This window comes from Tenebrio molitor, chromosome 2 (genome assembly GCF_963966145.1).
Source record: "Tenebrio molitor chromosome 2, icTenMoli1.1, whole genome shotgun sequence".
In the NCBI taxonomy this organism is placed as follows: Eukaryota; Metazoa; Arthropoda; class Insecta; order Coleoptera; family Tenebrionidae; genus Tenebrio; species Tenebrio molitor.
The window spans coordinates 16045561-16060020 of record NC_091047.1 but is presented as its reverse complement, the minus strand read 5'-3'; the positions used below and the strand labels follow the sequence as shown (position 1 = coordinate 16060020).

The 14460-nt window shown below is 31.5% G+C and overlaps 1 protein-coding gene across 3 annotated transcripts in view; it reads left to right on the top strand.

The window, feature by feature from the left end:
• retn (retained) overlaps positions 1-14460 on the top strand; it is a 73258-nt gene that overhangs the window by 53381 nt on the left and 5417 nt on the right. For all 3 annotated transcript variants that reach the window (XM_069039085.1, XM_069039083.1, XM_069039084.1), the window contains exon 5: positions 13570-13753. In XM_069039085.1, the coding sequence (XP_068895186.1) occupies positions 13570-13753 (184 nt within the window). The remainder of the gene's footprint in view (positions 1-13569; positions 13754-14460) is intronic.

Below are 14460 nucleotides of genomic sequence, written 5' to 3'. Positions count from 1 at the left end.
CTTACTGATTAAATGAAACAAGTTAATGTATTTTTTTTTTTTTTGTAAATTTATTAAAGTACCTACCTACTATGTAGTTAGTACAGGAACTAGAAACGTGTTATCTAAAATAAATATGCAGTTTCATTTGGTACATTTCTTGTCTTGTTATTAAGTCGCAATGTTTTTACCAACTAAAGCTGAAAATTTATGGAACTAAAGAAGAACATGTATGTACATACATAGTTACAAAAAATGTACTCGTAACATAAGAATCGTCGATATTGTCGTTAAAAAAATAGGTACTCAAAAAAGTTTGCAAATGAACTTTGCAACACATTGATTTGAATTTGTAATTACATAAATTGTAAGCAGGTATAAATAATTTTCGTAAAAATTGGCACACCTTTAATTTGATAAACACTTACATACCATATATGGGTGATTTTTTAAATTTGTCGTTGAAGAGTCGATTGTGAATGATCCACTCGTCTTAAAAACACTGATTTTTTCAAACTGCAGATTAAAAACACAAACAACGCAAAAAGTGAGGTTAAATTTAAACAGCTAATCAGAGTTGTAATCCGGTGGTGCGTTCATAATCGACTCTTGACCGCCAAATTTAAAAAACACTCGTTACATATGTAGAAAAAAATTGTTTTTAAATGAAGCACCGCACATTCAATACAATGTTGTTGACTGTCAATTGCTTTTATAAGATTATTGAAAAGTAAAATTTTAAATTTGCTCACAAATTCAAAAATCTTTTCTCTGTTCAAAACTACCAATCTCCTACCAAAGCCGCTTTTTCGAAAGAAACACCTCATATTTTTATCAAACAACGGTTTAAAAAATCAAATCTGTGGGGTTTCGTAACGACCAAGCATCGAACATTTTAAATTAAATACATACAAATTTACGCATTTATAAATATACACACAAAATACACTACGTAATTTAATAAAAATACATGTTTTTATTTTTATAACTAAAATGAAAATTTACTGAGATTTATTAAAAATACACAGGTACAAATAAATGAACTGAAGAATTAGGTTCATGTTTTTTTTTGTTCGACTTGTCAAAACCAAACGTCAAGCTAATTTTAAAGATTTTAAGCGATTTGGAGCCTTTAAGGGGTTTGTCGAACAAAAAAACGTATTCAACTCGTGCCAAAAAAACCCAATTTACACACGAATTCGTCAACTACTATTATACTACTAATATTGGCGTTTAATAAAAGAAAAATGGTGGCAAATGCCACGAGTAGGTATATAGTTTGATCAAACAGTACAGATAAGGTACAGTCTATTTTTTAATCAAAGAACCACAACCTGTTGATTTAGGTTTGTAAATATAAAATTTTACTAAATTTAGGGAATTTAATGATGTCTATTGGCTATACCAGCCAACATCTGTCATTTTTAATGTCCTTGAAAGTACGCAAACTCGCAGCTAAAATTTGAATGTGTTATTAAAAATGCCTCGCAAAGTAAGAAATTTATTAAACTCTTAAATGAGTTGTTATTAGTTGTTATTAACTTTATTAACATGCTGCGCTACTAATATCTCTAATAACCTCAATCTTTTATGATGAGATTTTTCACCCTATGTCAAAAGTGTACAATGTTGTCAGCTCTATTTTGGGTGTAAATTGCGGTGTTGTGGTTCTTTGATTAAAAAATAGACTATACCTACTGGAAATCATATGACGCCGGCGTCTTATGGCACGACGCGTGGAGGCGCCAAATGTGTGCATAAACCGCCGATCTTGCTGTATCAGCTTTAACCACTGCTGTTATTTACTGAAACTGCTGAAGTATTTAACAAAAAATTGAACAAAACGGCTGCACTCTGTAACATTCTAGTCTCCTCAGTAAAATACTCGTATTAATTGTTTTCGATCTAAATTTACAAACAAATCAGTCAATAGCTAATCAATCGTCTTTTTTCCTTTTGTTGTACGTGACATTCGCTCGTCTACGCATTTTGCAATAGTGTGACATGGATCGACGGTCTTCTGTTCTTTTTCTGTGTGCTCGCAATGGCGGCGTACAAGCTCGGTCACCTCGCCTGAAACAATTGCGCTTTGCTCCACAGCCAACTTGTATATAACTGTGAAATCTTATACATTGTAATTGAATGTAATTGTCCGTTCATACGCGCACCTACACCACATCTGCTTGAGCACGTTTTGCAAATTATTATTTTGAGGTTATGGTATTCAGACTCTTATTATGTTTCCTTTTATTTGCTTCATTATTACATGTAGAGACTTCTTACCGCGCCCGCATTTTGTTTTTATTTCAATGCTTTTACTTGTCTTTATTTTTTCTTTTTGTTCGACGTAATAAATACCAATCGCCAATAAATTGCAAATTCACATGTATAATCGTGTCAAAAATAAATAATAAATTAATTAGAATTCGAATTTTTAGGGAAATAACGTTTTTCATGTTGTATGTAACTAGAATTTTCAAAAATAATTTTGAATGCCTAAGGTTGGTTACTATGAATTGTTAACGTTCTTTGCTTAATTTTTGTATTAAAAAGGATTCACTCCTTATGTTCCGTAAGGTGATTATGTTAAAAGGTTATGTCTGATTTGAAATTGGACAATGCCTACCTGTTGAAAAAAATTAATTAAAAGGTGCGCCCACAAAAAGTTCACTTTTTAATTGCTGGCTGGCCGCATATAATTTTTATTCGGTGGGGTTATTACGCGTCACAATGTTCTGAATCGTTTATCACAAGAATTAATCAAGTTGAAGGCAATTTACATCAATTTATCTGGAAGCACGGCATTATGGTGCCAATACATTTCAAATATCGACTCTTTATGTGGGCATAAACAATATGTTGACAAGCTTGTTAATCGACCTTCTGCAGACAATTACATGATCAACGGGGTACCTAATGGCACCTCCAACCAGACATGTTGATAACATTTCCTATAATTACTGTGCCTTTATTAATTGTATCGTAAATTATGATCTTCGTAAAATACTGAATATGTGATTCGAAATAGGTATTACTGGTTCAATTTTGATTGCTAATTACATCACTTTTGGCCATCTATATTGTTCCTACAGCTGAGCGTATATTACTTTTTAATGGCTGTAGGTATAATATGCACGATAATATATTTGTCATTAGATTACGTGTAACGTCAACAAGTAATTTTCTGGTCCAGTTTGATACAACTTTAAGACTCGACCGGTCAATAGAAAAAAAACTATCTGTGAATAAATCAAAAATGTCGTAAACGTAAAAGAAAATCGCCATGTCCATATCACGTGATAAAAAATAGATATAAAAATAGGATTACAAATGATCTGTAAGAGATCTATGCATATTAATACCATATTATACCTAACCCAATATAGGATAATGTAGCTACGGGTGAAAATTAAATGAATTGAGCTTCACGTCATTATAAAAATGATAATTGGGTGAAGAAAGTGTAGGGTGGGATCGGGATACCTGTCCAGGCACGATGATAAATATTCTTCTTAATCATACGTCACATTTTATTAAAAAGGCACCTCGGGCCTACAACGACTGTTGGTAATAATCTGACTTATTCGTGTTATGTATTGTTAGTACTTAGTACGATAGCAGGTGAAAGTAAAATACGACAATGTTCTGCAATTCTAGATGAATTTTTATGTCTACATAAACTGCTTAAAAGTTTCTCATTTCTACCTACTTAAATCTACAGTGTAAAAGAAACATTAATTCGCTACTCAGAACTTTGAACCGCTCCATTAAAAAAGTAGCGAATATTTTACAATTGCGAGCCCTGTGACTTGTTATCCAATTTATTTATTTATTTTTTTATATTGGTATTCGATATTTTATAATCGAACAACCAAGTTCATTAAATCCTTCTGAAATGAATCTGATGCACAGCTATGTCTGCAAAGTTTATCTTTGTTAATAAATGATACAATCTGCCTTTTATTTGATAAAATTGTTTAAAGTTTAGACCATATTTAATAGGACTAAAGCAGACTGTAACGTGTGAAGAATTTTTGTCATTTCATGTTCTAATTACGAGTTACTAGTGTTATTCTGTTTAACAATAATTTATCCCTTGTTTAACATGATGTATTTAGATCCATAAATAAACTAAATACAAATATGGAAACATTAAGTACTTGTATTAGATATGTATTTATCGGCTCTAGACAGGAGTGTATTACAACTCTTATCTAAATGAAGTTTGAAGAAGTTTTAAGACATACATCTATTAAAATTAAATACATGTTGTTGAAAATTTTGAACGTTGGCTATTTTAAGTTTTGACACTTCTATATCATTACTGACATTGCCATTGCACCAAGAATAGTTATTTGTACAACTATGTAGTTAGGAAAGTCATACTTTTTTCATGAATTTGCAGTTTGTGTGTGAATAAAAGAGACTTGCATAATGTGTTGTATCCGCTATTTTTTTTGCATATCGTTGTAAGTTGAGAAATTTGACCTAAAAGGATTTATACAAAATAAAAAAAGTGGGCCTTCAAGGAGATGAAATAAAATGATGCAAAAAATACTATGTATTGGTTTAAAAAAGTGCTACTTTCATTACGAAATGCAAAAAGTAGTTTTTGACTGTTCTTTGTTATTTCCATGGATATAAGGAAAGTAACTTTAATTTTTTTAAATAATCTATACTTCAGAATTTTCCATTAGGCCCGATGATCGAGATATTCGACATTTGGGAGGCTGATTTCGCTCGTCTCTGAGATTCATGTGAAGGAATTTTCCTGAATCACACATTCTGTACTTAATTTGACTATAGAGCACTAGAGACAGTGTCATTGACATTTGAGTGGTAGAAGACATAAACACAAACTTAGCTTTATGACAATGTTTTTAAATCTGAAAAATTATTTCCTACTCAGTAACTGGACTTTTTCCGATAGTTACTTGTAATACAAAACTGTATTCATCTTTTTTAAGATGGACATTACTTGCCATAGTTACTGAGTATATGTCAAGAATTTATTTGCGTCAAAACTGCGGTCCGCCTTTTCCATTTAATTTATGCTATTAATCCAGAAATATCCGCGATATAAACCTAAGTGTCTTATAAATCAAAATTTTAAAACTCATTAAGCTCTATAGTAGTTAAAAATCCAGTTGTGATGTGGCCAAATCAAAGGCATACAGAGTTTATTTTGCATGGTTTGTTTTGAAAAATCTCCTCACTAATATTTACATGGGATAATCGTTTTATTATAGCATTAGGATCAAATTGGAAAAATAGGTGTAGATACGCGAAGAGCTTGGAAAACATGTGGCAGTAATTCGGCGAGCCATTAACTCTTAAAAATTTTAGTATCGTCCTGATTATAAACGAAATCGTGGATTTTTACAAACAAATTTAGTTTTATACGCTATTAAATCGAATTTCTGATTTATGTGCAACAGCGGCACAACGGTTTAACGAAATGAACGATTTAAATTCTCGAAGGGTAAACTATTTTTAAGCGTTTGTGCAGCAACTGAAGTCTCCAATTGTTTCAATTTGACACAAGTCCGGTCCTAGTCATGGCACGGGCCGGATTTACGCGGTCCAGCTCTCGTCGCCACTTTTTAAATGTTGTTGCAACATATGTTTGTAAATAGATCTGCAGACAAGCGGTCTACATTAGAACAAGCCAGAGAATAAATTTAACTTCTAAGAACGGTCGTATAAAATACAATGTGCGACCCACCGTAACCAAACGTTTCTTCGAAAATGAATGAAATTGTAAAAATGGCGGGCCTTTTGATCGCGGATCGTTAAACTGAATAAATTAAAACAGCTGCAGTTTAATTGCGGTGGGTCCACGGTAGGTATAAAATTATTTAATAATAAAATTTTAACTTGCGGTTACAAAGTGTCAATTTGAACTTTTTATTGATTAAAGTTTTGATAGTAATTTTTACAACTTCGTGTACTTTGTTTTATAATGAAATTTAAAAAAAAAATCTGATAACCGAAAAGCTCATTGCTACGATTAATTCTTGAACGAATATGTGAACATTTAAGTAAATGTTTGTTTGCACATTTTAAAACCTTAATCAGAATTGTGTAGCAGTATATACAGGATATTTTAAGAGTGATAATGAGCGGCGGAATTGAAAATGCAACCCACAATACATTTCCAAAGTTAACGTGGCTATTTTAAATATCGTATTGTTTTAAAAAGAAGTTATGAATCCATGATGGCTTAGCTTCCAATAATTTTATTTGTCAGAATTGACATTTACGAAAAATTAAAATACGACGATTAAAATGTATTCGAACGATGAGAAAATAGACATGATGCTGATTTATGGCGAATGTAATAAAAAAAGCTTTTGCCGTTGCGTGTTTATGCAGACAATAAACGTTTTGCCAAAAATTATTTGTTTTTTCACAATTTCATTAACCAAGCGAATAACGTTGATGTCAAATTTTACGAATCTGCACAGCTAACAATGTTTTATGTTTTTTAAATTAAATTTTGTAGGAGATATGGGCCTATTTGTTACGTTAAGGCCCGGTTTATTCACCTTCAAGTAATTTTATTTGAACGGTAATTAACATGGATCTACCAATAAATAGCAGATTCTAAATCATAGCAACTACTGGGCAGATAAATTTACTTGAAGGTGAATAAACCAGGCCTTAGTGTGGGAACATTTAAAAACATTCGATTTTTCCCAATAATCTGCAAATATTTAATTCTGTTTGTGTCTATGGAAATAAGAAAGAACAATCAACGCCAATAAGGCCATGTTGCCATATGTTATTTCAGGTAAAACCGACATAAAATTTCTTCTCGGAAATGCTGCAAATAATGAAGTAAATACATACATCATTATTGCAAACATGATCAGTGATTACAATGATTCAGAATTATTATACCACTGTCTAGTAAAAAAACAAATAGTGAAAATATTTTTTAATATTTAAAATAAATGACATCAAAGCTGCACCTTTTGAGCCCCCCATATCTTCAAATAAGTAGAATTTATTTATTATTTTGCTTATAATTTTCTAACCTGAGTCGACATTGTCCCATTGAGTTGTTCCGCGAATTTTCCGGCACTCTGTACCTATATGAGAAAAATAATTGGTATAATTTTTTTTCTGATTGCCTTTCCGGTCCGTTTTTTATTCAACAAAAGTGAAAATTCCAGTACATGCAAGAAATTGTCAACGATTTGATTATTCGTTCCGTTGCAAATTCCATTAGCGACATTAATTTTTTTGGTAATGGATTCGTCAATTAATTCATGTTTTTTTTAATTACAGTACCTATATTCGATACATTCAACGCAAGTCGAATTTTTGAGTTTTGTTTTTAACGAATATCCAATGTTGTCTGCCCTGGAAGTTACGTGGTAACTTTTGTCATCTTTGGACAAAGAGCGGCGACTATCGCACTGCAATTTTTGCGAATCAATGCATAAAAAATGTTTCGATGTTACGCGAACTTTTTTGTAAACACTGTATGTAGAGATACAGTCGCGGACAGAAAAAAGTAGGCATGGCAAGCTGGACCAGACAATCATTTACAGATTTATATTACGTATACGGGGTATAATAGAATAGTTTTACACCAATTTTTTTTTGTGAAAATTAAAAAAGCAGTACATACATAATTACAACAAATATAAAAATATTTAAATATATTTTTAAATAATTAAACAAAAACTTGTATTTTTTTTTATATTAAGGCGAACTTTGTTGTTTTTTTTTTCGCTGACTAAAGAAGATGTCCTCGAATCATTATAGATATTATTAGATTATCATTAAAATTGTAGGATTTAATTTAAAGTTTTAAAGTGGGGGTGGCTGAGGGCGAAATAATAACTGGATATCTATACTAAATGAGGTCTCCTTATCTGCCTACTCATCCTAAAATTTTAAATTTGTAATGTTAAAGATATTAGAAATAAAGGCATCCAAACTTTTCGCTCGGACACGCGGTACATTTTGGTTCTTCTATTTAATGTATTTGTTTGATAATTGCCGAATATGAAAACATAAAATACATATACATGTATGTACTTAAAATCATACGTTCTCGTCTTTAACCAGCAGGTGCGATTTAATAAACTAATTATTTTAAATAGGTGTGTGTAATGATGTTGTTTGATGGCAATTATTTTCGGAAGATTGTGTTGAGCACATACAAATTAACTTAAATTTTCGGAAACATTAGCATTATTAGGGTTGGCAGTTGGTAGGTATATTTCCTTCAATTTATTCAACCCACATGAGAATCCTCTATGTAGTGCTTCGTAGTCTTCGTTTTGTAATATGGAGAAATTACTAAAATTACCTGTGATATGCATATTGCCTATAATAATACGGTAGAAATGTGCAAACTATAATATTAAAATCATTTCGTGATCTACCAGAAATTCCAAACAATTTCTACAAAATCAACGTAATTGCATACAGTTAAGTTTCAATGCGATTCTCCACTTTGCTGTTTATTTTTTTGTTTTTAATTAACAATGTGTCCCTACTAATAATTTTCATTATTACAAATGTGGAGAAACATAGGAAGCAATGTACACTGTTTTTAAGAAACACTGTTTAATTAACACACGGCAATCTTGAATTTAGAATATTGTTGAACAAAAGTGGATTGCTCTAATTAATTTTTATTTATCGTTGAACATGAACACATCATTTTCGTTGTTTTTCTTCGTTAATTGAGGTATCAAGTCTGGCAAACGATTTTGATTTATAAATATCCGAGACGTGCATGTCAAATCAAGTAAAAAGCAACAAAGAAATTTGGGCACCACGTGTTCCCGACCCCAAATGAAATTAGAGCGGTTATAAACTATTTTTATAATGATACTGTCTGCCGCTAAGGATATTTTTATTATTGTCACCAAGTCAATCTGATCACGTGAGCGTAATCAGTCATGGTTTGTCACTCATCCGGTTATTTTGTCACATTTATTCTTCTCCTCACCACATTTACGCAGGTACAGCCAATTCGTTACAAACACATTTATGTGGAGCCAAATCGCTTCTTTTATAGTAACACCGCTTTCAATACCCATCCTCTTTGAAAACCGCACGTCTCATAAGTACTGCCTTTGTAGTACCAATTAAGTAAAACCTATCGACATTTGGAATCGTTACAAGTTTAATGGGGGTGATCTGATAGGGTAGCGTATAAACAAATAGTCGTCAAAGTCAAGCAGTGTAGCAGTTTACAATGTTAGTCGCCTTTGATCAAATTATATATCGAAACAGGCAAAAGAGCGGCGACACACTGCAACAAATGATACATAAAACACAAACTGTTCTTTCATGTGCATTCCGACGGACCGGGGGTCGTAAAAGTAACACGGCGAAGTGCTGCGAGACGCACTGCCATATGAAACTATAACTTACACGTAGTGACATTTATGAATCAAAACTGCCATAAGGTAAACCCAAACTTCGATAAGAACATGAAAATATATTGATACTGCTTGACCACCAGTAAAAATATAATGTACTGAATTTTTCTAAAACGGAATGTTTCCTCTGTTAAATATCAGAATTAAAATTTATGAATTAATGCAAGTAATGAATAACGATAATTTACCACACGTTCCAAACATTGTCATCTTATTTATTCTGCTAGATATCATATTATCATATACAGTGTGGAAACTACTTATGGAATGAATTCAGTAATGTCAAAACTAATGACACTTGTCTAAAACGCTGAAACAGGTCAATTTTTATTTCTCATGATGTTACTTCACTTGTTCATGACCACATTCATTTTTGAGCTATGACGTCATCACCAAGTTTTTGAAATGATAACCCCAACTTTTTTCTTCCCTTTCTGATAGACCTTCCTACTACCTAAACGATAAATGAAAAAAATTGGTACCTTACATAACAATTTTTTTGAGAAAAATAACAAATTTTACTTCAAAAATTTAATTTAATTTTTAACGTAAAGATTCTTTTGTATGGGTTTATTTACAATAGAAGATTTATTTTAATAGACCCAACAATTTAGAAGATTTACGGCTGAAATGGAACAAATAAGCCCTGACAATATTGAGCGCAGTGGACAAAGTGTCGGTTGGCGGGAGACAATTTCAACATTTGCATTAAATTTTATTGTTAACCTTAGATGTTTGTTTGTTTTTGTTTGAGGTCAATTAAAAATTTTACATTAAAAATTAAATCAAATTTTTGAAGTAAAATTTGTCATTTTCTCAATTTTTTTTTTCATATAAGGTACATTTTTTTTCATTCACTATTTGGATAGTAGGAAGGTTTATCAGAAAGGAAAGAAAGAGTTGGTGATGACGTCATAGCTCAAAAATTGATGACGTCATGAACAAGTAAAGCAACTTAAAATAAGTATTATGAGAAATAAAAATTGACCTGTTTCAGCGTTTTCGACAAATGTCATTAGTTTTGCAAATATGAATTTATTCCATAAGTATGTAGTTTCCACACTGTATAATATCAGTTTCAAATCATACGATGTTACTTCAAGTACACTAGCTCTGAAAATTTTTGGATTTATTCATATTCTACTATACAGGATGATTCTGAAATAAGTTTGGAAAAAAGCCGGTAATTGGTGATGAGAAAAAGACATAGACAAAAAATTTTCTTATGGAAGTTTTTTCGTTTTGGAGATACAAATGATTGAAAATTTGGTCAATATTGCTAGTACGCTGCTGAATTAAAAGTGATTAATAGATTACCCTGGTAGGTTAGCAACAGTAATAAATCGAAGGTAAAAGATGCCCGTCAGTCACAACCGTGACAGTACCTACTCCTTTCTATCATTTCCATAGAAACATTTACAAAGCAGTGTGCTTGCACCTACGACTTTATTGTAGAATTGATGTAACAATGGTTTCTAATGAAGTGAACAAATTTTCCCTATTCATAGGCGTCAAAAATACAAGGATATGGGGTAATTTCCATTCTTTTGATTTCATTCGCAAAAGTCATTTACGCAGAATTATTTCGTGTCAAGGATACTTTACTTTTTTTTCCAAACTTATTAGAATCATTCATTATAATTCATTCTGTACCTATATGGAAGTAGATTTAAAACTCAACTTTAATTATTTTATAAACATATTTAAATAATCTATAATGTATTAATACATACATATTTTATAACCAAAATATACAGTCTGATTTTGAAAGTTGTGCAAATATTTTAACCTGAGGTAGTACGTGTTAAAAGAAGGCAAAACAACCCAACTTGCCCCATACAAATGTTAATGGTTACAAGAGAATCAAAGGAATCAGTTTGTTTGGGAACCGCTGAAAAATTCAAGTTTGGTGGAGAGTGTTGACGTATGACATGACCAACTTAAAATGTCAAGTTTTTCTGCTGTCATTGGAGGTTATGTTTGACTATTATCGTTAAGTTTTTTTTTAGTTTCATCATGAAGTTTTTTCTCCAGGTTGGTGAAAGCCATTTGTGATTTAAATTGAGGTTCTTGTCAAAGTGACTTAATTTTGAATTAAATGACAACAAACTTTTTTGAAAAACTGTTGCCTCCCTTTTTCTCGAAAAATATCAACATTTGTATAAGACATTATTCGCTCAATCGTTACCTATATTGTAGAGTTCTACCACTGGTTAAAATATCTGCACAACTTTCAAAGTCACCCTGTATAATATTAATTTTTTCTATAAATTGATTCAAAAAATTGAAATTCACGCATAGTTATCCGTGCATGAAGTGGGTCATTCTTTACGTGTATTTTTTTTTTGCATTGTTAGTAAGATCGAAACCATACAAAACAGTGTGTGAAATGCGATTTCACGCACACGACTATTTTTGTTTTTCACTTCACGCACTGTTTTTTATTAGTTACCTAGCAACATGGTCACTGCATTGAAACTTCAGAGTTCCTTCAAAAATTTGAATTTTTAATTTCAATTTTTTGAATCAATTATAGAAAAAATATTGTTTATATTTCGTGCGTGGAGATGTTTTTGTGCATTCAAAGGCTTATACTGCCTCGACCTTCGTCTCGGCGTAAAAGACCTTTTTATGCACAAAAAACACTTTCTTCACGCACTTAATATAAAAATAACTATTTTTCTACTACATACCAACTTTGCAACAAAACTATGATCCTACTATTCGGCAACTTACTTTTTTTTTCGAATTTACGAACAAGTGTTGAGATTTGGTTTTCCTTTTTTTTTATTTAACAGAAAAAATTTTTGACAGCGGTCGGATTGTTTAAATGTTTTGTCTGGGAGTATCGATAGCGCTCTGTACGAAGGACTCTCGTTATTTAATCATGTTCTTATTATGTCTAGATAACGGTGATAAATAAATTGGCGTAGTTGCGATGTTGAGAATAAAAAAATCATTCACCTTTATTTATATTTTTTAATTTAATTAGGTACGTGACGTTAAAGGACCGACGTATAATATCCGCTGCAAACATATCGTTTATATTGTTTTATAAATTGTGAACAGGTGATAAAACAATTTTTAATAGTTTTCATCTCTATTTTTAATATAGCATCAGGTTATTTTTTATATTATTTTCCAGATTTTCCATTTTTCGTGGGCGTGAAACTGAGGATATTTTTCAAGTCTTTGGTTCTCACTCTAAATTGTTCCACGTCAAATTAGTGGAATACATTTTGGTCGATTTACTATAATCTTACTCCAGAAAAAAATTAGGAACAGTCATATTGTGTCAACTGGTGAATTTAGTTTATTAACAAACTGGCAAAGTCCCAAAATCTCTTAGCTGTCATTATGTATGTCTTCTAGGGTTACAAGGTTTATACTGAAAACACAACTGAGCAATGAATTACATACTTACTTAAGCAAAAATAATAATAATAATGATGATGATAATAATAATATGCGGTCGGAACGAAAATGCTTAAGTATAAATAGCGCTACATGACGAGAGAATCTGATGAGTCAATAAAGCAAACATATCTCACCTTATATAAAATTTCACGTTAATTTAAATTAGTGATTTTTCGAGGTTGTGTAAACCTAATGAAGATTGACGTATCTAAGATTGAAAACATTTGTCTTGAGAACGCATCAAGTATAATTACCGGGTCCGAAATAGAATTTGAAATCATAATCTACGGACAAACGCTAAAATTAAATAAATCATCACGGCATTCTTTAGATGCGAGCCAGAAAAACAAAACTAGACTGTCATATGATGATCGGCTATTAAAAGATCTCCTCTCGTCATTAACGATTCTATATATTCACAAAGCAAATCAATCATTATCCAAGTTAATGTTAGACTCTGCTAACTTAAATCTTGATGGGTATGGGTAGCTAATGCTTTACAGGTTTTAGTAACGTAAGTTCGTTGAGAGCCAAACAAAATCCATAGCTAATAATTAAACAGATTTAGTCTATTGGACGTAAATCTGGCCAGTCAGGGTTTTATTACTTTTTAAACACATGTTATTAATTACAGCGACAATTTTTTTAGTTTGTAACTTAACCGATTTAAATTTAGACTCGCGAAAGCTTTCATCTTCTGAATGTTTATGCTGCTTTGTATCCGGTGGAACAGCTGGTTTAGTAATTTGTACAATTGTTTCAGGTACCCCAATTAATAGACTGCCCATTATGGCCAAATCTGTCCTAGATCTCTATGAGTTGTACAACTTAGTGATTGCACGAGGTGGACTTGTCGATGTTATCAACAAGAAGCTGTGGCAAGAAATTATAAAGGGACTACACTTGCCGTCGTCGATAACATCAGCAGCGTTTACACTAAGAACACAGTAAGTAATCGAATCTGAACTGAACTGAATCTGAAACTAGATATCGCACTGATTAAGAGCTTGCCTAAGTGCTGCATTTTTGTGGGTTTTTTGAACTTATTATAATTTTATTATTATTCGGTCTTTTTTTCTTTTATTTATTTAATAACACGGATTTATTATTGATTGGGTTGAGTTTATTTTTATCTTATTAAAAACATTCTTTACAGTGCAGTAATGAAATTTGCTTTGAATACAACTTCTTTCAGCACCGATTTAGTTTTTGTTGGTCGAGACGAGGGCATTTTATGTTTGACCGTTCTTGAATATCAGTTTATAGCATATGATTTAAATTTTTATTAACGTTAGGTTGTAAATCACCTCTAGACATTTCTGGCAGTTTATGTTAAGCTCCAATAATATTTTTATTTTTTTCATTGTCTTTTTATGTTGCAAGAGCTTATTGCTTGGTATTTATGATTAAACATTATATACTGTATGGGTTCCAAGAAACCACGATTTCTGAACACTTTCAAAGTTAGCAACTTATTATTAACCGAGATTTGAACCCCTCCTGCATCAGAATTTCAGTAATTTTATAAATATTTTTAAGTTATTTAATTAACTTGTTTATTTTAAAACGGATTATAATTGATTTTTCTCAAACGCGTTATTAATTAAAAATGATTCACTCTCTTCTATGTGGCAATCCGTCAGCCACCATTCCC